Source organism: Pelophylax lessonae (assembly GCF_965119305.1).
Source record: "Pelophylax lessonae genome assembly, chromosome: 5".
In the NCBI taxonomy this organism is placed as follows: Eukaryota; Metazoa; Chordata; class Amphibia; order Anura; family Ranidae; genus Pelophylax; species Pelophylax lessonae.
In genome coordinates, this window is record NC_138772.1 from 398,126,880 (window position 1) to 398,150,551 (window position 23,672).

The following is a 23,672-nucleotide window of genomic DNA, read 5'->3' on the forward strand; positions in this document are numbered from 1 at the left end:
TTGTTATACAAGTGGAAAAGGAAACTAAGCTAAACCAATTTAAAATATGAATCCTATTCTGGCAAGTCAAATGATTGAGCAAACGTAAAACCCACATTAACCCTGTTCTGCCTCAGCACAATTTTGCAACTTTGACATGTTTCGTGAAACTACATATCGTCACAACTACTTTGTGTATCCAGATGGATTATACCTTTTTTTTTCAGGACAAATTGGGCTTTTGGTGGTAAATAATGGAGGTCTCTAGATTTTTCTTTAAGAAAAATCTGGACCAAAACAGTAAAAAAAAAAAAAAAACCAAAAAAAAAATTTTTTTTTTTTCTTCATTTAGGTGTATATTTCTTGCTATTACCATAATTAACCACCAAATAACGGCCCGAAATAATTTCTCCTGCTGACATGTGTATGTTAGTTGTTTGTAACTGTAGTAAGGCCCAGGAACAATGGTGCTCATTTTCCATTTTATCCGGTCTAAAACACACCGACAATAACCGACACTGATTCTAGTTTAAAAAAATGTTTTGAAGATTCTACCAAAAATATGGTGACCATTGACCCCAACCTTGACACTAATCCTGCCAAACCTTGATCTTATTTTTTTCTTTATTTTTTATTCTTTATTTTTACAACATATCTTCCTCCCCATCAAGAAGAGGAAGTAAACACAGGGGTGGGATCACAGTGACTAATCAAAGGCCATCACAGTGACCAGGTATACCGGGTCTCAATAGTTAGTACAAAGATATACACATTTATGCAGCCCCATGGAGAAAGACCCACTTTTGTGGGGATTTGTACATATGTTTACATTCAGTTTTCTAACAGCTTTCTATAAACACTGAGGGCCAATTCAAATTGGGATTGCATATTGCAATCCCAATGTGATAGGATTGCATCAGGAACATGGTATACACTGCTGTGCGATTCTTGCATGCTCCCATGGGTTAATTAGACAGCCCATTTATTTGAATAGGCTACAAAATGCACAGGACTAAAAGAAAAAGTAGTGCTTGCACTTCTATTAAAAATGCACAGCACCAAACTGCATGATACTACGAGATAATGCAATTTGGTGCCGGAAAAAAAAAAAAAAAAACTGCGTTGGAGGTGCCATTAACAATACATTGGCACCCACATGCAGATCACAAGGGTAGCCTGATCACCTGTGGTGTGGGAAACCCCGCCTTTGACACATCACGTTTTGGTATGAATCAGCTCTCAGAGTTGTCTGATGATAGTTTGCACACATATATTTTGCGTGTTACCCACCAGACAGCGGTATATACAGAAAATCTAAGGAAGAACGAACTTCTAGGAGCTAGCCCAGCCACTATCTAAAAGCAGACATTTTCCCTTCCACTAAAAACACATCAGCATGCAGTTCCACATGTTGATTTGAAGTCTTTCTATATTCAAGCATTTGTTGCTTTTACTTACTATGACTGCTTTTCCACTTCCTGGTCTACTGGGCCTCACAAGAGAATTTTGGGAAGGTTTTATCACCAGTACCTTCCCCTTAGATGATGTGAATTGTTACATGATGCCGGAGGTAGACCCAAAATCCAGGAAGTAAAAAGATTTTCATCTGCCCTTAGTGAAAATGGCCACCATAAGAAGAATGGGGAGGAAAAAAGAAAGAATGCCAAGGATAAAAAGACTGCAATTATGTAGAAGTATCTGTTTTTAGCTTGCCATTACTAAACATTTTTTAAAGGAAACTTGGTTGCAACTATTACAGTAAAGGTGAAGGTTCCTCTGTAATTCTGCACATAGGATTTGTTTGTTATCATATTAAGTGTTAGTCGCATGGGGAATTCTGGACGTTTAACGACTAGTCTACCAGTCTTTTTTGCACATTAAAAAAAATGGGATTTTTGACTTACTGACCCATTTCTCTGATGTTCATTGACAGACATAGCTCCTGACCTTCTTAACCACTGGGTTATACTGCCCCTACACGAGTAGGACACTAGGCAGAAAGAAAAGTCTGGCTACGCCTTTGGACAGTCCCAGGGGGTATACTCCCCCTCTGCTATAGGTACTCCGTTTTGTTACAAGCAGTGTCAGAAGAATTACAACTCCACAGAGGGGTGGGTGCTGTGTATGTCAATGAACATCTGAGAAAAGGATTTTTACGGTAAGTCAAAAATCCCATTTTCTCTTTCCTTCATTGACGGACACAGTTCCTGATCTTCTTAATCATTGGGACCTCCCAAAGCAGTGTTAAGCATAAGGGGTGGGAACAGTGAAAAAGGAACTCCCAAGGCTAACTATAGCCAACCAGGTGAACAGGAGCTCAACCTAAACAACTGGAGCTCGCCTGGAAAAAACAAAAAAAACAAAACAGCGCCAATTCTAAAACAGCAGCATGCAAAAACCCTGCGGCCAAAGGAAGCACCTGCAGATGCCAACAGATCTATTTTATAGAACTTTGTGAAAGTGTGCACCAACGACCAGGAGGCTGATGACGGAAGGCCCAGGAGGCATTGAGCGCCCGAGTAGAATGCGCCTCGACGGGGAAAGGAGGAACCTGAACCTTGATGTAATAGACCTGAAGCACCATCTGTCTGATCCATCTTTAAACAGTCGCAGAGGAAGTGGACAACCCTTTCCGAGGCCCATTCGTGAGCACAAATAGTGAGTCTGACTTCCTAAAAGACTCCGTAGCTGCCAGGTACACCTTAATTGCATGGACCACATCCAAGGCACACAAAGTCCAGAGTCAGATCTAGATAGTACAGCTTTGTGGACAGAACCAGAGCAGACTTCTGAAAATTCAGAAACCAGCCAAACTCCCCCAAAGATTATATGGTGATTTCCAGGTTTTCCACCAGAGCAGTAGGAGACTCCGCTTGCAGAAGGAGGTCGTCCAAGTAGCCCAGTACCGCAATCCCCCACTGGTATAACAATGCTAGCACCGGGGCCAACACTTTAGTGAAGACCCGAGCAGCGGAGGTGAGACCAATGGATAACGGCACAAACCGATAATGCTCCTCTCCCACGGCAAAGTGGAGGAAGCGCTGGTGACCGGCACATATTGGAATGTGAAGGCAAGCGTCCTTGATGTCGATGGAGGCAAGAAAATCCCTGATGCAGGGAAGCCACCACCGTGCAAATAGACTCCATTCTGAGCTTCTGCACCCGCACAAAGCAGTACAGCGCCTTGAGGTCCAGTATTGGAAGAGCCTTGCCTTCCTTCCTGGGGAATGTAAACAGGTTTGAGTAAAAACCCCCTGAAGAAGTTTTGAAGTTGGAACAGGGACAATCACCCTTTGAAGTAAAAGGTCTTGCACCGCTCCAAAAAGAGCCTGTAAGCGGACCAGCGACAGTCGCACGTGTTAAGGAAGAACCTTACTGGAGGGTAAGAACAAAACTCGATCTTGTAGCCGGACCGTTTGACCTCATGGACCTACTTGTCTTGTACCAGGTAAATCCATAGGTCTGGGAACCAGCAAAGACATCCCGCCACCCTATACACGGGTGAGAGCGCACCTTCCTACAGAAAGGGTCTTGTCCATGGATCTGGAAAAACCTGCTCTCGACTTGCCAGACCAAGTTAGCTTGGATCTGAAGGGCTTCAATCCCTTGTCAGTCGACCTTAAGGGATGAAAAAACTTCTTATGATCTGACAACGAGAGTCCTTGCCCTAAGTAGCCTGCGGAAGAATAGCCACCTTCACCTAGGACACAAAGGAATCCATGACCGCCGTCAGTGCATCGATGGATGGATGGGACCCAGAGGATTCCGAAGCCCCAGAGAAGGGATCAGGTTGGGAGATGTGCTCTAAAGACTTGAGACATGAGTCACAAGGGGCACCCAACAAAAAAGTGTAAAACACTGCTAAGGGAAAACCCCCACCGCTCTGGCAGCACCACCCGGTTGCCAGTCACAGAGTCAACAAAGAGGGAAGGACCCTACCAGACTCAACACCCTACAGAAACTAGGAACCGCAGCCACCAGGAGAATCTGCACTGCACGAGCGGCGATCAGGAAATGAAAGGATTCAGGAGTCAGCACCAGGGGAAGAGGAGAGGCTCCCACCGCTGAAAACCCCCGTCCAGAAGGCTCCACAGACATGGCTGCCGCTGTTTTCTATGGCAGACCACTGCAAAACGGCCGCTGGACTACAGAAACATGGCTACCGTGCATTGCAGCACAAGGCTACAAAAAAAAAAAAAAGGCACCACGAGGCTCCCAGGGAACAAGGAGGGATCCCTAGGCCTCAAGGACAGGCCTAGGCAGGACAGCCCCCCCCCCCCCCCCGCACGGTTGATCGGCCGGTGTAAGAACTACGTCCTTACACCTGACTAGGCAGAAAAAAAATGGAGTACCTATAGCAGAGAGAAGGAGTATACCCCCTGGGACTTCCCACAGACGTAGCCAGACTTTTTTTCTGCCTAGTGTCCTACTAGGGGGCAGTATAACCCAATGGTTAAGATGTTTAGGAGCTCTGTCCGTCAATGAACGAAAGAGAAGTGTCCTTTTTTGGCAAAAAGATTAATTAAACCCCTCAAACAGTAAACCTGTTTTGAAAGCAAAGACTCAGGAGGATAAAGCTCTTTTCACATTAGTGGACCAATTGAGTCTGTCTGTCCGTTTTTCAGATGGACCCGATCAAACCACCCATTGTTCTCCATGGGGTGGCGTATGTCAGCAGGCATGTGTCAGCTTAAAACAGATGGATGGGGATATGGATGGGGATATGTTCGCTATCCATCTGGTGGATCAGATGACAACCACCCCATAGAGAGCAGCGGGTTGTGTCCGTTCTGCACAGCGAGGTCGATACAGACTTGTCATCTGCCAGCTTAGCGGTCATCAGCAAAGAGATCTCCCGCTGAGCGGGCGGATCTGCTTGGACGGATTCCACCCTGTGTAAAAGGGGCCTAAAAGGTGGTATCTGATATTTTTGTTGACATATAGCTCACATCAAAGACAACTCTTTTGTCCAAATTACAACTGTGGATGTCCCTTAAAAGGCTGCAAACTTTGGCACACGCAAAAGGTCCTCAGGCATCACTTTAAATGTGTTTACAGGTTATTTGCTTAGAGTGAACAGTGAGCGATGGCCCTATTGCTTTCACTCCGATGTTCGTGTCGATATAAGCACAATTGTAATTTTCATACGCAGGCCCACCTGTTGCATGCATTTATGTGCCTTTACGTAGCGGTAGGGAACTTTACATTTTTTACAATTACCTTTGTTTTCACATATGGGGTGAAACCTTCAGCAGGCTGTGGAAGAGATAAGTAGACCTGCCTTAATCACTTCCACATTAAAGTCCATCACCTGCTCTACAAATCTGAGCAGCAGCTAGAGCAGCCGAAAGTGTTTAAAATGCCTGTTCCTTGGCCACGGTTTATAAACAGTGCTGGTGGACAAGTGCTTAACTGTACAACATATCTGAAGATGTTTATATCTCATGTGGCTTGTCCCATCGGATACTGGTTCATTTCATTATGCACACCTAGCTCCACCTACACAGCATACATCTGCACAGTATGTGTTCCATATAAAGAACACAACAGGAGAAAAGCGCGCGCACACACACACTTCAGAGAGACTGTCCATATCTCATCAGTATTTTAGGATACAATGTTTTTGTGTCTTCTGAGGGAGGTATGGGGCACTGCATGCAAGACAGAGATATGGGCCAATACATACAAGACAGCTATTACATTCTGTATGTGATGTTTAAGAACTAAAATAAAAACTACACCCAAGTTAAAAAAAAAAAATAGATGTTAAAAACAAAAAAAAAAAAAAACACAACACACATTCCGCCACACACATTAGTCAGTCAATAAGTCAATTTTCTTTCCCCAGTAACTTTAAAGCACAACAAATTCCATGATGAAACGATTAGATCCCTCACTGGACTATGACATCTTCTGCTTGAGCTTCCTCCAAGTGCCCATCATGAATGGCTGGTGGGGGGATGATGGGACTCACGCACATGGTAGATAAGAGGGTGTGGACAAGTAAAGCATCCCCTTATGGGGAGAGCTCCACTTTAAAGGCACGTACACAAATCAATAATTGTAAAATAAATACATTTTGTGTTTTTAAACATCGTCAAAAAACCTTATACAAAATTTAGTTTTTTATGACATGGAAAAATAAAAAATTTTAAAATATTGATGTGTATGCGCCTTTAAAATTCATATCTCAACTTTTGTTATTTCTGGACGTGGTACTGAATAATACAGAGACTGCCCATGGTACCACCAAGTGAGCACCACATCTATACAAGATATTGATCCTCTTGTCCTTGGTAAGCCACTGAAGAGATGCATATTATTTTATGTAAAGCGGAACTCCAAGAGTCCACCCCATTTTGTAAAATATGCTGGCATACTATGATTTTTAAGTCCAACGATGCGCATTCCACCTTGTGGTGCTGCGGGTATATGTGCGGTTTCTCTGAATTTTACACCCAGTCCCACTGACTTCTATTACATCTTGTGTTCTTGCGGCATTTTCTGAAAACGCACCAAAAGTCATACATGCAGCAGCTTTGGTGCACTTTCAAAAAATGGGGCAAACATGCAGCTAAATAACAGAACACCAATGTGAACCCTGCCTTATATATTTATTTACATCTGATCAGGTTAACAGAGTTCCAGGAATACAGCTATCGCTACACTTCTGGGGCTCTGACAGGAGAGATGCTGCTCCCTCAGATCTGCCTGCCCCAAACAATCCTCCTGTCATTCACAGAAGCCTTCAAATTTTATGAGTTCACATATCAAGAGCTCTGTGATGGGATGGGATGGGATTGGGGAAAGGAGGGGCAAGCACAGCAGCTGCATGCAAATCTGCAATAGCAGTAGCTGTGACCAGATATTCTAGTGTTGGTGCCAACCTAGAAGTTGGGGAAACTAGTCAATGACCAGCATTGCTGGAGCAGAGCGAAGACCCTAGCTGCCCAGGGAAGAACTCCTCCAGTGAGGGCGGCAGCAAGGCTAATGGTAAGGAAAGACAAGTTCTGGTGGTAGGAGACTCAATTGTTAGGACAGAGAGAGTAATCTGTCAAAAAGACCGTAAGCGCTGAACTGTTTTTTTTACCGGGCGCTCTTTCACATAAAAGTGGTCCCATCGGCAGATTCGCCACAGGATCAGTTTTATGGGCAGCGAGAGAGGTGCCCACCTCCCTCCCGCAGCTTCCCGGTCGTTTTCCCCAATTACCGAAGCCGTCGGTAGTGGGGAAAACAATCTATTCTTTTCAGGTCCTAGGCAGGAAGATGGTCCCCACTAGACTCTATGGCCTTGGAGGACCGGAGAGACGTCATACGTCACTTCCTCCAAACAGCCTTAAAGGGCCCATTTTTTTCTACTTAAGACTTTACTTAAAAGTAAAATTATTAATTTTTTTTCCTTTTAAATGTAGATGTCAGATCTGAGGTCTTTTTGACCTCAGATTCCTTCATTAAAGAAGACCTGTCCTGATTATTTCTTTTACAAGGGATGTTTACATTCCTTGTAATAGGAATAAAAGTGATCAAAAAAAAAAAAAAAAAAATATAAAGCACCCCGTCCTTCCGAGCTCGCACGCAGAAGCAAACGCATACGCAAATCACGTGCACATATGTAAACAGTGTTCAAACCACACGTTAGGCATCGATGCGATCGTCGGAGCGAGAGCAATAACTCGAGCCCTAGATCCCCTTTGTAACTCTAAACTGGTAACCTGTAGAATTTTTCAAAACGTCACCTATGGAGATTTTTTTTAAGTACTAATGTTTGTCGCCATTCCATGAGCGTGCGCAATTTTGATGCATGACATGTTAGGTATCAATTTACTCGGTGTAACATTCTCTTTCACATTATAGGAAAAAAATCGCTCTAACTTCACTGTTTTATTTTTTAATTCAAAAAAGTATTTTTTCCAAAATAAACTGTTTGTAAGACCGCTGAGCAAATACAGTGTGTGACAGCGCAAATACAGTGTGACAAAGTATTGCAATGATTTCCATTTTATACATTACATTATAAAAAAGTTTATAATGTTTGGGGGTTCTAAGTAATTTTCTAGCAAAAAATACTGATTTTAACTTGTAAAACAACAAGTATCCGAAATAGCCCTGGTCCTTAAGTGGTTAAATTGCACCTGTGTAACACCCAATTCCTCTTTATTCAAATAGGATTGTAAAAGAGAAATATGCAATACGTTTCTGACCTGCACTTTTGCTCCATTTCATCTTTTAGCTGCATCTCATTATGAAGCTGTTCTTCCAGTTGATAAATGCTCTTTTGTAAGTTCTCAACCTAAGGAGGCAGAAAAAAAAAAAAAAATTCTATGAATTTTATAATGAATAAAAAAAGTGATCAATTTTCAAATATTCATACTCAAAACGAAAAGAAAATGTTTATAAATGCAGAGTAATACAATATTCAGAAGCTCAACTATTAAAACAAAATTAAACCAAGAACTTTCTGTAATATCATTGCCCATAGCAATCAATCACATTTGGTTTCACTTTAATAAATTCTCAATGGAAAAACAATTAAGAGCATAACTGCTTGTTATGAGCACAGCGTCAATGTTCCCAAATGAAAAAGCTATTACACTTCACTGGTTACTTTGTGTATCTGTGTAGGGATTGGACATACCAAATTTTTATCTACTTTGGAGCTTGATCTATTGTCATCAGGACTTTCAGCAGGATCAGCTAAATACCTGCAAAACAATAATGGAAGCAATCAGTACACAGTGACCGTAGATTTACCTTATGATTCATTGGTACAGCTGTGGTCATCTTTTGGACTAAAGCAGTATATCAACTTACTGTCTGTTGCTGTAGTATGTGAATCCTACAAAAGGAAGCTGATTGCCCACAAATGCTTTAGGTATCGGGAACGTTTCTTCATCTCCTTTGTCTTCCTCCAAATCATCAAAATTACTGGTATCAACATCACTAGTTAAATCTGGAACAACTGGAGCCACTGCTAAAATGGAATTTAAAAATGTCCTTGTATGAAGTATAGTTGTATACAGCAGATTCCCCCTCCTGTATCACACTAATCCCACTTTGAAGACACGTCACGACCACTAATCGTGTAGAAATGATGGGAAGGCATTACATGACATCTGTGCTACATTTTAAATCATCTTTTAATAGAACATTTTTTTTCCAAACAGCTGCAAGCAATGAGGCGTTTAAAGCCACAATCCAATTGTCTATGAAAACAGTTGCAGTGGCTAATCAATCTGAGAGGATTTTGGTCAAGTAGTAATCTATCTCTTGGGTTTTATCTGTATAGTCTGCCTTCCTGGCCTCAAATTAAATCCAACAATGTCACCTGCCTGTAATATTTGCACTCGCTGAAAAATAACTTACTATCTCGAAGAGTCTCCCACGCCCACTGATCATTCTTAAAGAAAAGATGCCTTTTAATTTCCTCCACACCATTCCGTCCCAGTCGGGTTTCCCTGTTCAAAAGAAACCAAAAAAAAAATCTTTTAAACAATTTTTACAGTGAACTTAATATTAAAATTGAATATTAAAATAGACTTATTACAACCCATGGCAATTCAAATTGATTGCAGGATGAAAGATAATGGTTACTTTGAATAAACTATGTGTCAAAAGGACCAGCAAACACAATAAAACATAGGCTGCTAAGTTTATAACTTTTCCTGTAAAGATTGGCAACAGACAATTTCTCCAAACCTCTCTAGTGGTACTTGGAGTATGATTTTTGCTCTCTCCTAAGCAAAGGAAAGGCTTGGAAGATGGATAGGCGAGCCATGTTTATCTTCTACAGAAAAATCCACATTTGCAGATAACTGCCTACAGTGCCTTGAAAAAGTATTCATACCGCTTGAAACTTTACACATTTTGTCATGTTACAACCAAAAACAAATGTATTTTATGTGATAGACCAACACAAAGTGGCACATAATTGTGAAGTGGAAGGAAAATGATAAATGGTTTTAATTTTTTTTTTTTTTTACAAATAAATATCTAGGAAAAAAATGTGGCGTGCATTTGTATTCAGCTCCCTTTACTCTGACAATTCTTTTTTCCAGAACCTCAGAGTTCTTTGAAATGAGGTGCCATGTTGACCAGTATAAGACTCGGTTCACACTACGGCGATCCGACTTAGGGGGCGACCTGTTAAGTCGCGTACACCGCGACTTGCACGGACTTCATAAAATGAATGTCTATGCAAGTTGCTCCAGGTCGCCCCGAAGTAGTACAGGACCGTTTTTCTAAGTCGGACCGACTTGTGTTGCTCCTATTAGAACCGGTCCTGTACTACACTATGGGACACGACGGTGCGTGACTTGTCAGGCTGACCAAATCGCCTGACAAGTCGTACCAGTGTGAATGGAGACTTAGAGACTAAGAGCAATAACACCAAATTTAACACACCTGCTCCTCATTCACACCTGAGACCTTGTAACACTAACGAGTCACATGACACTGGGGGGGGGTTCAGCAAATTTCCACTGTTTCACAAGCTGTACACTCACTACTTTACATTGCAGCAAAGTGTCATGTCTTCAGTGTTGTCACATGAAAAGATGTAATAAAATATTTACAAAAAAAAGAAATTATATATATATATATATATATATATATATATATACAGTGGGTACGGAAAGTATTCAGACCCCCTTAAAGTTTTCACTCTTTGTTATATCGCAGCCATTTGCTAAAATCATTTAAGTTCATTCTTCTTCCTCATGAATGTACACATAGCACCCCATACTGACAGAAAAACACAGAATTGTTGACATTGTTGCAGATTTATTAAAAAAGAAAAACTGAAATATCACATGGTCCTAAGTATTCAGACCCTTTGCTCAGTATTTAGTAGAAGCCCCCTTTTGATCTAATACAGCCAGGAGTCTTTTTGGGAAAGATGCAACAAGTCTTTCACACCTGGATTTGGGGATCCTCTGCCATTCCTCCTTGCAGATCCTCTCCAGTTCTGTCTGGTTGGATGGTAAACGTTGGTGGACAGCCATTTTTAGGTCTCTCCAGAGATGCTCAATTGGGTTTAAGTCAGGGCTCTGGCTGGGCCATTCAAGAACAGTCACGGAGTTGTTGTGAAGCCACTCCTTCGTTATTTTAGCTCTGTGCTTAGGGTCATTGTCTTGTTGGAAGGTAAAACTTCGGCCCAGTCTGAGGTCCAGAGCACTCTGGAGAAGGTTTTTGTCCAGGATATCCCTGTACTTGGCCGCATTCATCTTTCCCTGCAACCAGTCGTCCTGTCCCTGCAGCTGAAAAACACCCCCACAGCATGATGCTGCCACCACCATGCTTCACTGTTGGGACTGTATTGGACAGGTGATGAGCAGTGCCTGGTTTTCTCCACACATACCGCTTAGAATTAAGGCCAAAAAGTTCTATTTTGGTCTCATCAGACCAGAGAATCTTATTTCTCACCATCTTGGAGTCCTTCAGGTGTTTTTTTAGCAAACTCCATGCGGGCTTTCATGTGTCTTACACTGAGGAGAGGCTTCCGTCGGGCCTCTCTGCCATAAAGCCCCGACTGGTGGAGGGCTGCAGTGATGGTTGACTTTCTACAACTTTCTCCCATCTCCTGACTGCATCTCTGGAGCTCAGCCACAGTGATCTTTGGGTTCTTCTTTACCTCTCTCACCAAGGCTCTTCTCCCCCGATAGCTCAGTTTGGCCGGACGGCCAGCTTTAGGAAGGGTTCTGGTCGTCCCAAACGTCTTCCATTTGAGGATTATGGAGGCCACTGTGCTCTTAGGAACATTAAGTGCAGCAGAAATCTTTTTGTAACCTTGGCCAGATCTGTGCCTTGTCACAATTCTGCCTCTGAGCTCTTCAGGCAGTTCCTTTTGACCTCATGATTCTCATTTGCTCTGACATGCATTGTGATCTGGAAGGTCTTATATAGACAGGTGTGTGGCTTTCCTAATCAAGTCCAATCAGTATAATCAAACACAGTTGGACTCAAATGAAGGTGTAGAACTATCTCAAGGATGATCAGAAGAAATGGAAAGCACCTGAGTTAAATATATGAGTGTCACAGCAAAGGGTCTGAATACTTGGGACCATGTGATATTTCAGTATTTCTTTTTTAATAAATCTGCAACAATGTCAACAATTCTGTGTTTTTCCGTCAATATGGGGAGCTGTGTGTACATTCATGAGGAAGAAGAATGAACTTAAATGATTTCAGCAAATGGCTGCAATATAACAAAGAGTGAAAAATTTAAGGGGGTCTGAATACTTTCCGTACCCACTGTATATATATATATATCCCCTCGCTCAGTTATACAGACTTTTACCTCAAACTGCACTGAGGTCTGCGCTTGTGACTTAAGTCTCCCAGCAGTGAAACCACCCCTCCTTGCCACGTTTAATCACTCCTCACAAGGATAGAATAAGTCCCCTATCCTTGAAGGCATTTAGCAGGTTCCCAAACTACAAATTTACATTTATCTACATCATAATGTATCCAAATATAAATTGTAATCTATTGCAGATTACCATTCACATTTCGTAAAAAGGGACTTCAGCTACTTTCCCTCAATGTATACATGTTCAAAACATCCTTTATTTAGAACTAGATAGTGATTTCATTCATACTGCCCTCGAACCTCGTTATATGGATGATTTTATCTGACTGTACAAGTGTTTGTATGCTGCCTTCTAAGGCTTTCTCTTTCAGTGCAGGGAGCACAAGAGCTCTAGGTCAGCCCACATTCTACAATGTGCAGTGTCATGGTCTTGGTACAGTAAGTGTTTATACCAATTATCCAAAGTGAGCCAGGAAGGCGATAGGTTTTAAGTACAATAGACACCACTACAGGTCCAAAAAATCATAGAAAATAAAACGCATAAGCTCTAATCAATGTCTCTTTTGTGATCAAGCAAGTCCAAATAAATTTACACTTTTTTGGATGGCAGCTGGTTGGATTCCATTTTGTTTTGTTTATTGGTATTTGCTGGGTTTTTGTAGTTTGTTTTTATCACTTTTTGAGGAATTTTCAAATGAAGAGCCCCATTTGTGCACCCTATGTACAACAATGTTTCTTTTTCACAAAAAAGACAGTCTTTAAAAAAGGACCATACTAGATGAAATCCTTATTTTTCAAAAATAATGCATATATACCCACTCAAGTGAAACTTTAGTCAGAGAATAAAGCCATAATAGACCACTTCAGGCTGGCCCCTTTTGCAGGTGTACCTATCATTAAAAATAAGTACCTATACGGCTTAATATAAAGCCTCCTGCTCTGCACATGTTCAGTTGCTCTCTATTCTCGACACTGTGCTTAAATTCAGCCACTAGATGCCATAGACTTACTAACAGCTAAAACCAATGGTCACTACTCAATACTCTTGGACCTCTCTGCTGCCTTTGATACTGTTGACCACGCCCTCCTTCTCAAAAAACTCAGTTTGCTCGGAATCCATGGCTGTGCTCTCCATTGGTTCGAAACTTGCCTAACTCACCGCACCTTCAGTGTCACTTACAATTCCACTTACTCCCCTGCAACTCCTCTTACTGTTGGGGTCCCCTCAGGTTCTGTCCTTGGACCACTACTATTCTCAATTTATACCTCCTCCCTGGGTCAGCTAATAGCCTCCCATGGCTTCCACTACCATTTCTATGCTGATGACACCCAAATCTACCTCTGTACCCCTCAGCTCACCCCATCAGTCTCCTCCCTCATCACTGATCTACTAACAGACATATCAGCCTGGATGTCTCACCACTTCCTCAAACTTAATCTATCTAAAACCGAGCTCATAATATTTCCTCCTCCACGTGCCCCTTCCCCGGAATTCTCTGTCAAGATCAATGGAACAACTATCAGTCCTTCCACACATGCCAGAGTACTAGGGGTAACCCTGGACTCTGCACTGTCCTTTTTAGGCTCCCATCCAATCCCTGTCCAAATCATACCACCTTAACCTCCGCAACATCGCTAGAATATGGCCCTTTTTAACCAATGACACCTCCAAGCTTTTAATTCACGCCCTGGTTATCTCTCGCCTCGACTATTGCAACTCCCTCCTCATTGGATTACCCCTACATTGATTATCCCCCCTTCAATCCATAATGAATGCTGCTGCAAGACTTATACACCTTACCAACCGTTCAGTGTCCTCCACCCCTCTCTGCCAATCCCTACAGTGGCTTCCACTCACCCAACGAATAAAATTCAAAGTGCTAGCAATAGTTTACAAAGACATCCACAACTCTGCCCCAAGCTACATCCCTAACCTGAACTCAAAATATCAACCAAGCCGCTCTCTTCGGTCCTCCCAAGACCTCCTGCTCTCTAGCTCCCTTGTCACCTCTTCCCATGCTCGCCTCCAGGATTTCTCCAGAGTTTCTCCCATTCTTTGGAACTCTCTACCCCAATCTGTCTGACTGTCCCCTAATCTATCCATCTTTAGATGATCCCTGAAAACCCTTCTCTTTAAAGAAGCCTACCCGGCTACTAACTAATAACACTGTTTCACTTGCTCCATCAGCTCATCCCCCACAGCTATTGCCTTTTGTATCAATTGACCCTCCCTTTTAGATTGTAAGCTCCAACGAGCTGGGCCCTCTGATTCCTTATGTTCCAAATTGTATTGTAACTGTAATGTCTGCCTTCATTTTGTTAAGCGATGCGCAAGCGGTTGGCGCTATATAAATCCTGTATAAAAATAATAATAAGCTGACAGCTTTAATATTTATGTTTGCTGAAGGAGGAAGAAAGCAACAGGGATGACACCGACTCTGCAGAGGGAACAGAGTTTAGAGAGAAATAAAGTAAAAGCAGGAGAGGTGACAGGACAGACGTAAAAAAAAAAAAAAAGTTAACATTGACAATGATGGTGCCTGTAATCAAGACTGGAAATGTACATATTTTAATTATACAAAATGACATAATTCTAGAGCCCAAGGAGGGGTCAAGAAAGTGACTGCTCTGGGCTTAAACAAAATGGTGACCTCTTACAGCACACACTCATTTTGGTATCATAATTATTAATGTGGGATATTCTTTTTTAAAAAAATTATCAAACTTTTGTGGGTAAAGCTTTTCTTTAATGAACTTGTAAAATATTTTTTCTTTCAGTGATTTTTATGGAGTTTTTAACAAAAAAATTGAAACATTACATGTTTTGATAACATAGAATTCCATGGGTCTATGGCAATACAAACGTATTACAGGTGGGGTATCCCTCTGTCATCGATACTATGTCACTATAACTGTATTTTTCATAACTGAACATGTTTAATTACAAGATACACCCAGTAATTCACCTGTCACCCAATGCCATGTTGACCTAGCGTCACCGTTAATTCCTTTAAAGCTAGATGTCGCATACTTGGTTGGGGCTCCTTTTGCATGAATTACTGTATCAATGCAGATAGGCATGGAGGTGATCATCCTGTGGCACTGCTGAGATGTTATGGAAGCCCAGGTTGCTTTGATAATGGCCTTCAGCTCATCTACATTGTTCGGTCTGGTGTCTCATCTTCCCACTTGACAATACCCCTGAGATTCTCTATGGGTTTTAGGTCAGGCAAGTTTGCTGGCCAATCAAGCACAGTAATACCATGATCATTAAACCAGGTATTGGTATTTTGGCAGTGTGGGCAGGTGCCAAGTCATGCTAGAGGGCTGCGCTGACTTTGGACTTGATAAAACACAGTGGACAAACACCAGCAGATGACATGGCTCTCCACTTCTTACTCCAGACTCTGGGACCTTGATTTCCAACTAAAATGCAAAATTTTCCACCGTCTGTGATGATTTGGGGAGCCATGTCATCTGCTGGTGTTGGTCCACTGTGGTTTATCAAGTCCAAAGTCAGCCCAGCTCTCTACCAGGAAATTCTAGAGCACTTCATGCTTCCCTCTGCTGACCAGATTTATGGAGATGCGGATTTAAATTTTCCAGCAGGACTTGGCACTTGCCCACACTGCCAAACGTACCAATGCCTTTTTTTTTTGCAACAAAAAACATAAATTTTCCAATTTTAGATCGTGTCCCTTCCCCTATTATTCCTCTATTTCCCCTCCCTCCCTCCCTTATTCGTACTATTTATCCTTCTCTTTTTCTTCACTCCATTTATTAAATTCTCTTGTTTTTTTAAACTCCTTCCAGTCTTCCCATATGTCGCCCCATTCCTCTGTCTCATCTTCCTCCCATTCCCTTAGGTATTCCAACGTTCTTATTCTCTCTACTCTCTGCACCCAATCTCCTATAGTTGGTACTTCTTCTTTCTGCAAAATAACAGTATTAATTCTTTTGCGGCATTCATCAGGTAGGGTATCAGTGTCATTTTATATTGGCTTACTGAATTTTTTATACCATGGAATAGGCAATACCAGGGTTCTTCCAGGACCTCTATTTTTATAATGTTTTTAATTTGGCCTAGGATTTCCTTCCAATACTTACAAATTTTTGGGCATTCCCACCAAAGATGGGCCATTGTACCCACTTTTGTACAACCTCTCCAACAATTTTTTGATTTTACTTTTTGATAGTTATGGGCTTTATCAGGGGTAATATACCATCTTGTGATGCATTTGTAGTTCATTCCAACTGTGTTCACATCTACGGTAGAACTGTATATTAATTTTAAACTTTTTATCAAGTGAAAATCCTTGTTTCGTGTTCCCAATTCTCTCTCCCATTTATCGATGAAGGGTGGTACCGCCGGTCCTGTCATGTCCACCAATATTTTATATATATTTGATACATTGTTTTTATATTTCTCCGAGGAGCAGATCTGCTCAAAATGGAGCAAGTCCTTTCTACCTCTTAACGGTTTTGGCAAAGAAGCCACAAAATATTTTAGCTGGCAGTAGCGCCACTCATCGATTTTCCAAAAAATGTTTTTTGTTTTAATGCCTCTAAAGTGTGTATTTGCTCTTTGCCCATAATATCTTTTAAACGTGTATCCTCGTTTCCTATCCACTTTCCTCCTATTTTTTCTTGAGCTGGTGGAAAAAAATTAGTGTCTTTTAAAGGAATTAACGGTGAATTGTATTGCCATTTATTTCTTTTGTGCATTAAATCCCAAATTCTGAGTGTTTGGGTTGTAATCGTGTGCGTACTTGAACTCCATTTCCTAAATCGTGCAGGTATCCATATAATTTTCCCTAAATGAGTGCAACTCATAGTGATTTCTATTTTTACCCAGTTTTTTTCACTTTTTATTTTTCCCCATTCCATTGCTCGTGAAAGTAGTGTTGCATCGTAATATTTTTTTAAATCTGGTACCGCTAAGCCCCCTTGATTTTTGCCCTATTAATACTGCATATTGTATTCTGGGTTTGCCTTTCATCCATACGAATTTGGTTATTAAAGATTTCAAGGTTCTAAAGTATATCTGGGGAATCGGGATAGGTAAAATTTGAAATTTTTATTTTAGGTAGAATTGCCATTTTTATTACATTGATTCTCCCTATCCATGATAACGGTCTGTGTGATATCCTATTAAGTTCTTTTTTAAATTTCAATAGTGGGATATAGTTTTCTTTATAAAGTCTGTCAGGGTTTTTAGTCCTAGTTTTTTCCACGTAAAGGGGAATTCCAATTTTAAAATGATCTTCTTGTTTTTTTACATTGATGTTTAATATCTCTGATTTAGCTGGATTCATTTTTAAGTTAGATAGTTCTCCATATTTTTTCAAGCTTTCTATCACGTTTGGAAGAGTTATGCTTGATCTGGAGACGTACAGCAATATATCGTCCGCGAATGCGGCAACCTTATGTTCTACATCTCCCACCTCTACTCCTCTTACGTCTGGGTTCTCCCTAATTGTAGCTAAGAGGGGTTCGAGTGAAAGAATGACAGTGGACATCCCTGTCTTGTTCCGTTAGACATTCCAAATGGAGTGGATCCCATTTACTCTTACCTTAGCAGTGGGATGACTATACAGTGTTTTTATCCAGGCCATCATTTTTTCTCCAATTCCTCCAAAGTTCTTATCATGAAGTCCCAACTAACTCTGTCAAATGCTTTCTCAGCATCTATCGACAATATTAATCCATGGGATCCACTCTTAGCCATTTGCTGCATTAATAGGACTGTTCTTACCCAGTTATCTCTTCCCTGTCTTCCGGGTATAAATCCTGCTTGGTCCTTGTGTACCCATTCCGTCATTAGATTTTTCATTCTGGTTGCCAGTACTTTTGCGAAGAGTTTTGTATCAATATTTAAGAGCAAGATGGGTCTATAACTAGAACACACAGTCGCATCTTTTCCCTCTTTCAGGATTACCGTAATTGATGCTAAGAGGGCTTCCTTACTCATACCATACTCTAGTCCTAGGCCATTAAAATAATCTTTTAATTTGGGTATCAGGTTCTTGTGTCTTTTATAATAATTCACCGTAAACCCATCCGGTCCGGGACTCTTCCCTGAGGATGTGGTTTTGAGGGCTATACTTATCTCTTCTTCAGTAATTTGGGTTTCTAGTTGATCTAATTTATCCCGTTGTAATTTAGGTAGTTTCGCATCTTTCAAATATTGTTTGATTTTTCCTATTTTATTTAAATCCCTCTCTCCTCCTGCTTCTTTGATATTATATACTTTCCCATAGTATTCCTGAAATATTTTTGTTATGTCGGCCGTTGAGTATACCAATTCCCCCTTTGCATCTCTCATTTTCTCTATACAATTTATTGCTTTCTTTTTTTTATAATCTTCGCAAGTTTTTTTCCAATCTTATTATTTCCGTGATAGTTCTCTTTGATGGTTTTTTTGGTCACTACAAAACAAAACATCCAAAAGGTAGTCTTTAATATGTGACCTGCTACAACGTGTAAATGGCGGGACAAGAATTCCACCAGTCTATCCACAGGGTCCGCAAAAGTTGGAGACTCTTCCACCGGTACCAGAGTGGCTTTATTCAACCTGGACACTGGGGGATCCACTTTTGGTGGTACAGTCCACCTAGTGGACACTGCCCACGCAAAGAGGCAGCAGTGCGCAAAACGCTTAGGCACGACTAACATGCTTAATGCACCGCCATTTTTCATCCAGAATAGTATGAAAATTCTGGGCAAGGGAACACCTTGCCAGATTTACGGGATTTGCGGGAGCCAAAAGACACCTGCATACCCGGCGCTGTAGGTTAATCAGCCAATTTTAAAGTTTCCTGCACTGAAACGTAAGAGCTTCCACCAAAGCACGTTCCTGCGCGGCAGCTGAGGACAGATCCTCTTCACCGTCAGATGCGTCGACACCGACCCCTCAGGGTGGTCTGCGTCTGCAGGGGCCATGTCTATCTCAGAGTCCGAAGACCCTGCAGATTGAGGTGAGGGCGTTTGCTGCTGGCAGCACTAGCAATGACAAAAGAGCTACCTTAGAAATCAAATTTTGCAAAACTGCAATCTCTGGCCGAGACTGGTTGTTATAAGATAATAGAGTGAATGAAGAAAAACCCACAGGGAACTCCAGGAAAACCTTACCAGACCACAGAGGAGACTTCCAGCAGGATCAGTGCAAAAACGAAACTGACACTGACTGTACAGGAAGAGTTAGAGAAAACCCAGCCTCTATATTTTAAACAATCATGCCGCATGCATGTCCAACCTATGGACCTCAGGAAAATGTCCGCTTATGCATTCTCAATGGGAAATGATAGAAAATGGCTGCCCATATACACTAATGTGAATATAAAAATCATGATCCACAGCAAAATGTCGGCCCCCATGACGCGCCATGCGGTTCAGGACCCAAAACAATAGGCATCGCAAGGTTCCTGCCCAGGGGCCCACATAGGACAATTCACCCCCCTTAAAAGGGGCCACAATATTATTAGCATCCCCCCTAGGTAAAAACCTGCTAGGGGTAGGAGGAATGCTGAGGGGTAACGCAGCACTAGTCCTCAGAGGTACCAGGGGAACTGAGGGAACACCTAAGGTCAGACTATAGCAGGGAAGGACCCATGTCCGCCTCGAGACCACCAAGGGGTTTTTGGGGGGACAATTGACTCACAATACCGCGGTACCAGGTGGGAGCCATTCCGAAACAGATCACCTCCCACCCGGGATGGGGGTGCTGTCAGCCAAGGGGAAGCTGCAACTCAGGGCGTCCCAGCGAGACGGTCCACTCGCAGGCTCGTCCCCATCCGTCGGGGCACTGTCGTGGTGAGGCCTAGTTCTGGACTATAACCTGCTCACGCTTGCTGGCCAGGTTGGGAGACCTCAAGGATCTAGATTATCCAGTGCAAAACCTCAGCCGGCTGTTGCTTGTCGTTCCTCTGGATCTTGGTCCTCAGGAACTAACCAGTAAAAATAAAAAATCACAAACAATCTTTCTTATAATAGCTAAGACCGAAGTTCCAGCCGGAAGCTAGATCCTATTCCTTAAACCAGGAAGAAACAAACTGTTTTATGATAGCAGGGTGTGTGGGGTTATGACGGCAGGGACAGCCCCCATAGGTGTGGTTAAGCTTTTTTGCTGCCTAGTGCCTATTCCTGATAGGAGGATAACCCTATAGTCTCTGACTAGCTGGAGCTGCATCTGTCGAACTATAGAGAAAATGCATATTGAGGGGAATGGTACAGTGAAATGGGAGTTATTGAAAATTTGAAAGAACGTTAGGTAAGTGGCACAAAAACACAAAAGAACACAAAAGAATGAAAAGAACACAAAAGAATGAAGGGGGATTGGTGGAACTACAGATGCCAGTAAAGCACAAACGAAACAATGGGGGGAAAAATAATAAAAATGAGAGGGAGAGGCCAGACAATGAGTGTATAAAGGCCTATATGAAATAGCGCAAATATACATACAGTATGTATACGTGTAGTATGTATATAAATGACCAGAAGAGGGTAAAAAAAAAAAAAAAAAAAAAGGGAAACATAATATTGTATTGGTGACAAATATAACTGGATTCCGCTGACGCCACATCCGGGTCCTGCGTTCCACGCTGGTCCCGGCAGCGCGGCCGTCTTTCTTGGTCCTTTCTCCTGCGCCCCCGCCTTTGCTGGTCGGTTGGGATCTCCACTATCAAGCTGCACAAAGGACCACCTGTCACTGGATCCCATGCCACATCATATGATGAGTTTCAATTTAATGCTAGTAAGTGCATTTTTATCCTTTGGCAATAAAAGTCTTTTGTTTTCTGCACATAGAGGCGCCGTCTGTTTTCTTTGATTACCATAGAAAACAATCTCTGCCTTTGAACACCTTTTGTTTTTATGTACCTGGAATGTATGTAGCAAATTTTCCTGAATGTTAAACTAAGCTTTAAAAAAAAAAAAATAATTAGTACACATTCTTTCTGCCCCTCTTTCTTTCCCTTGCCCCAGCACAGCCCCCTAAAAAACCAAATGCATTATCTTTCAAGACACCATACAAAATTACTGTAACTATTATAAAATAATCAGTTACAAAAATACAAAAAAAACCTTTACATACAGGAATACAGATGATGAATCAATACTTTCTAAAACAATCCTTTACTTTAAAAGCTGCAGCAATACTGAGGTACAATTGTATGACGTTTCTGAAGGTACTTGCAAGTTAAATTGTCCCTATGCTTCTTAACATGCCCGTTACAATGCACGCTTTGTTTGTCTTAGGGTTCCATTCACACCAGCAGGCGCAATGAACGCATGGCTGCTGGTGTTCGCTGGTAGTAGTACTGAAAATGCTGCATTGGGCAGTCCTGATGTGAAAGGGTCCTTGCTTGATTTTATTTTATTTTTTTTTGGTCATTGTTACACTACAGTATGAATCAGGGACTAATCAGACAATAAAGTAGAATGCCCAACTTGTGTCTTAAATGCTGTAAAGCGCTGCACAAACTGTTGGCGCTATATAAATCCTATAAAAATATGGCACATTTATCCAACTAGTATTGCATTACGGATAAAAATCTGCCTGTATTTCTTAGCAGTGTGGTGGCCATCAATTTAATCAATTTAATTTAACTTCTGCTGCAGTGCAGAGGACTTACAGTGTTCTTCACTGTTGGCTAAATTCACCTTTATTCCCGTTTTCAGGCAATTTGCAAGCTGTCTACTATCAGAACCAAAACATTAGATTTTAATTCATTAATTCAAAGTACCTTATGCCCATTCTCTCTGCCTAGTCCTTGTTTTTTAATGCTGTGCTTTGTCTTTTTCCACCTTGGAGGGATGTTTCTTTTTAGTCACACCTCTGATGAGACTTCTGGACTATAGATGGGTGTATCAGTAACCCAATGCTTTGAGCCAGTTAAGAGCTTATAGCAGTGACAGCCATTTTTCACTTACTACGCAAGCTAGATGTCGCATACTTGGTTGGGGCTCCTTTTGCATGAATTACTGTATCAATGCAGATAGGCATGGAGGTGATCATCCTGTGGCACTGCTGAGATGTTATGGAAGCCCAGGTTGCTTTGATAATGGCCTTCAGCTCATCTACATTGTTCGGCCTGGTGTCTCATCTCCCACTTGACAATACCCCTGAGATTCTCTATGGGTTTTAGGTCAGGCAAGTTTGCTGGCCAATCAAGCACAGTAATACCATGATCATTAAACCAGGTATTGGTATTTTGGCAGTGTGGGCAGGTGCCAAGTCATGCTAGAGGGCTGCGCTGACTTTGGACTTGATAAAACACAGTGGACAAACACCAGCAGATGACATGGCTCTCCACTTCTTACTCCAGACTCTGGGACCTTGATTTCCAACTAAAATGCAAAATTTTCCACCGTCTGTGATGATTTGGGGAGCCATGTCATCTGCTGGTGTTGGTCCACTGTGGTTTATCAAGTCCAAAGTCAGCCCAGCTCTCTACCAGGAAATTCTAGAGCACTTCATGCTTCCCTCTGCTGACCAGATTTATGGAGATGCTGATTTAAATTTTCCAGCAGGACTTGGCACTTGCCCACACTGCCAAACGTACCAATGCCTGGTTTATTGATCATGGTATCACTGCGCTTGATTGGCCAGCAAACTCGCCTGACCCAAACCCCATAGAGTATCTGGGGGGTATTGTCAAGAGGAAAATGAGGGACACCAGACCCAACAATGCAGACGAGTTGAAGGGCACTATCAAAGCGACCTGGGCTTCCATAACACCTCAGCAGTACCACAAGCCGATTGCCTCCATGCCACGCCACATTAATGCAGTAATTCATGCAAAAGGAGCTCCGACCAAGTATTGACTGCATACTATACTGCTCATGGACATACTTTTCAGTAAGCCAACATTTCTGTATTAAAAATACTTTTTTTTTATTGGTCGTATGTAGTATTCTACTTTTATGAGATACAAATAAATACTCAAAATAGATCACTTTGTGTGTATATATAAAATATAGGAGTTTCACTTTTTGAATTGAATTACTGAAATAAAATAATTTCTTGATATTTTAATTTTATGAGATGCACCTGTATGCTGCTATATTTGCTTATGGTATAATACTATGTTCGTTTCCTTGCTTTGAGTGAACCAAATAGCTTATTTTATTGCTTCGTTTTTTTTTGTAAAAGGAATGTTTGGAACATTAAAACACACTTTTATTGACACTAATCCAGAAGTCATTAAATCCCCATCCAGAAGTCATTAAATCACCATTTAAAACAAATATTTTTGTGATCTATTGTGTTTAAGGCTTTGGTACGCAGAACCAAGTTTTCCTGAAAAGCTCTAAATGGGTCTGGTCACAAAAGCAAACCATTTATTTTAATAAATTAATGATACATCAAATTAAAACAGCAGGGCTA

At 41.5% G+C, this 23,672-nt stretch overlaps 1 protein-coding gene across 2 annotated transcripts in view; it reads right to left on the reverse strand.

Annotated features, from left to right (window-relative positions):
• ROCK1 (Rho associated coiled-coil containing protein kinase 1) overlaps positions 1-23,672 on the reverse strand; it is a 321,787-nt gene that overhangs the window by 96,423 nt on the left and 201,692 nt on the right. For both annotated transcript variants that reach the window (XR_014225300.1, XM_082258424.1), the window contains exons 9-12: positions 9,343-9,434; positions 8,791-8,950; positions 8,615-8,681; positions 8,181-8,269 (exon numbers count right to left, since the gene is read on the reverse strand). Coding sequence is in view for 1 of the 2 variants with exons in the window: in XM_082258424.1 (XP_082114550.1) it covers positions 8,181-8,269; positions 8,615-8,681; positions 8,791-8,950; positions 9,343-9,434 (408 nt within the window). In the remaining variant the exon portion in view is untranslated. The remainder of the gene's footprint in view (positions 1-8,180; positions 8,270-8,614; positions 8,682-8,790; positions 8,951-9,342; positions 9,435-23,672) is intronic.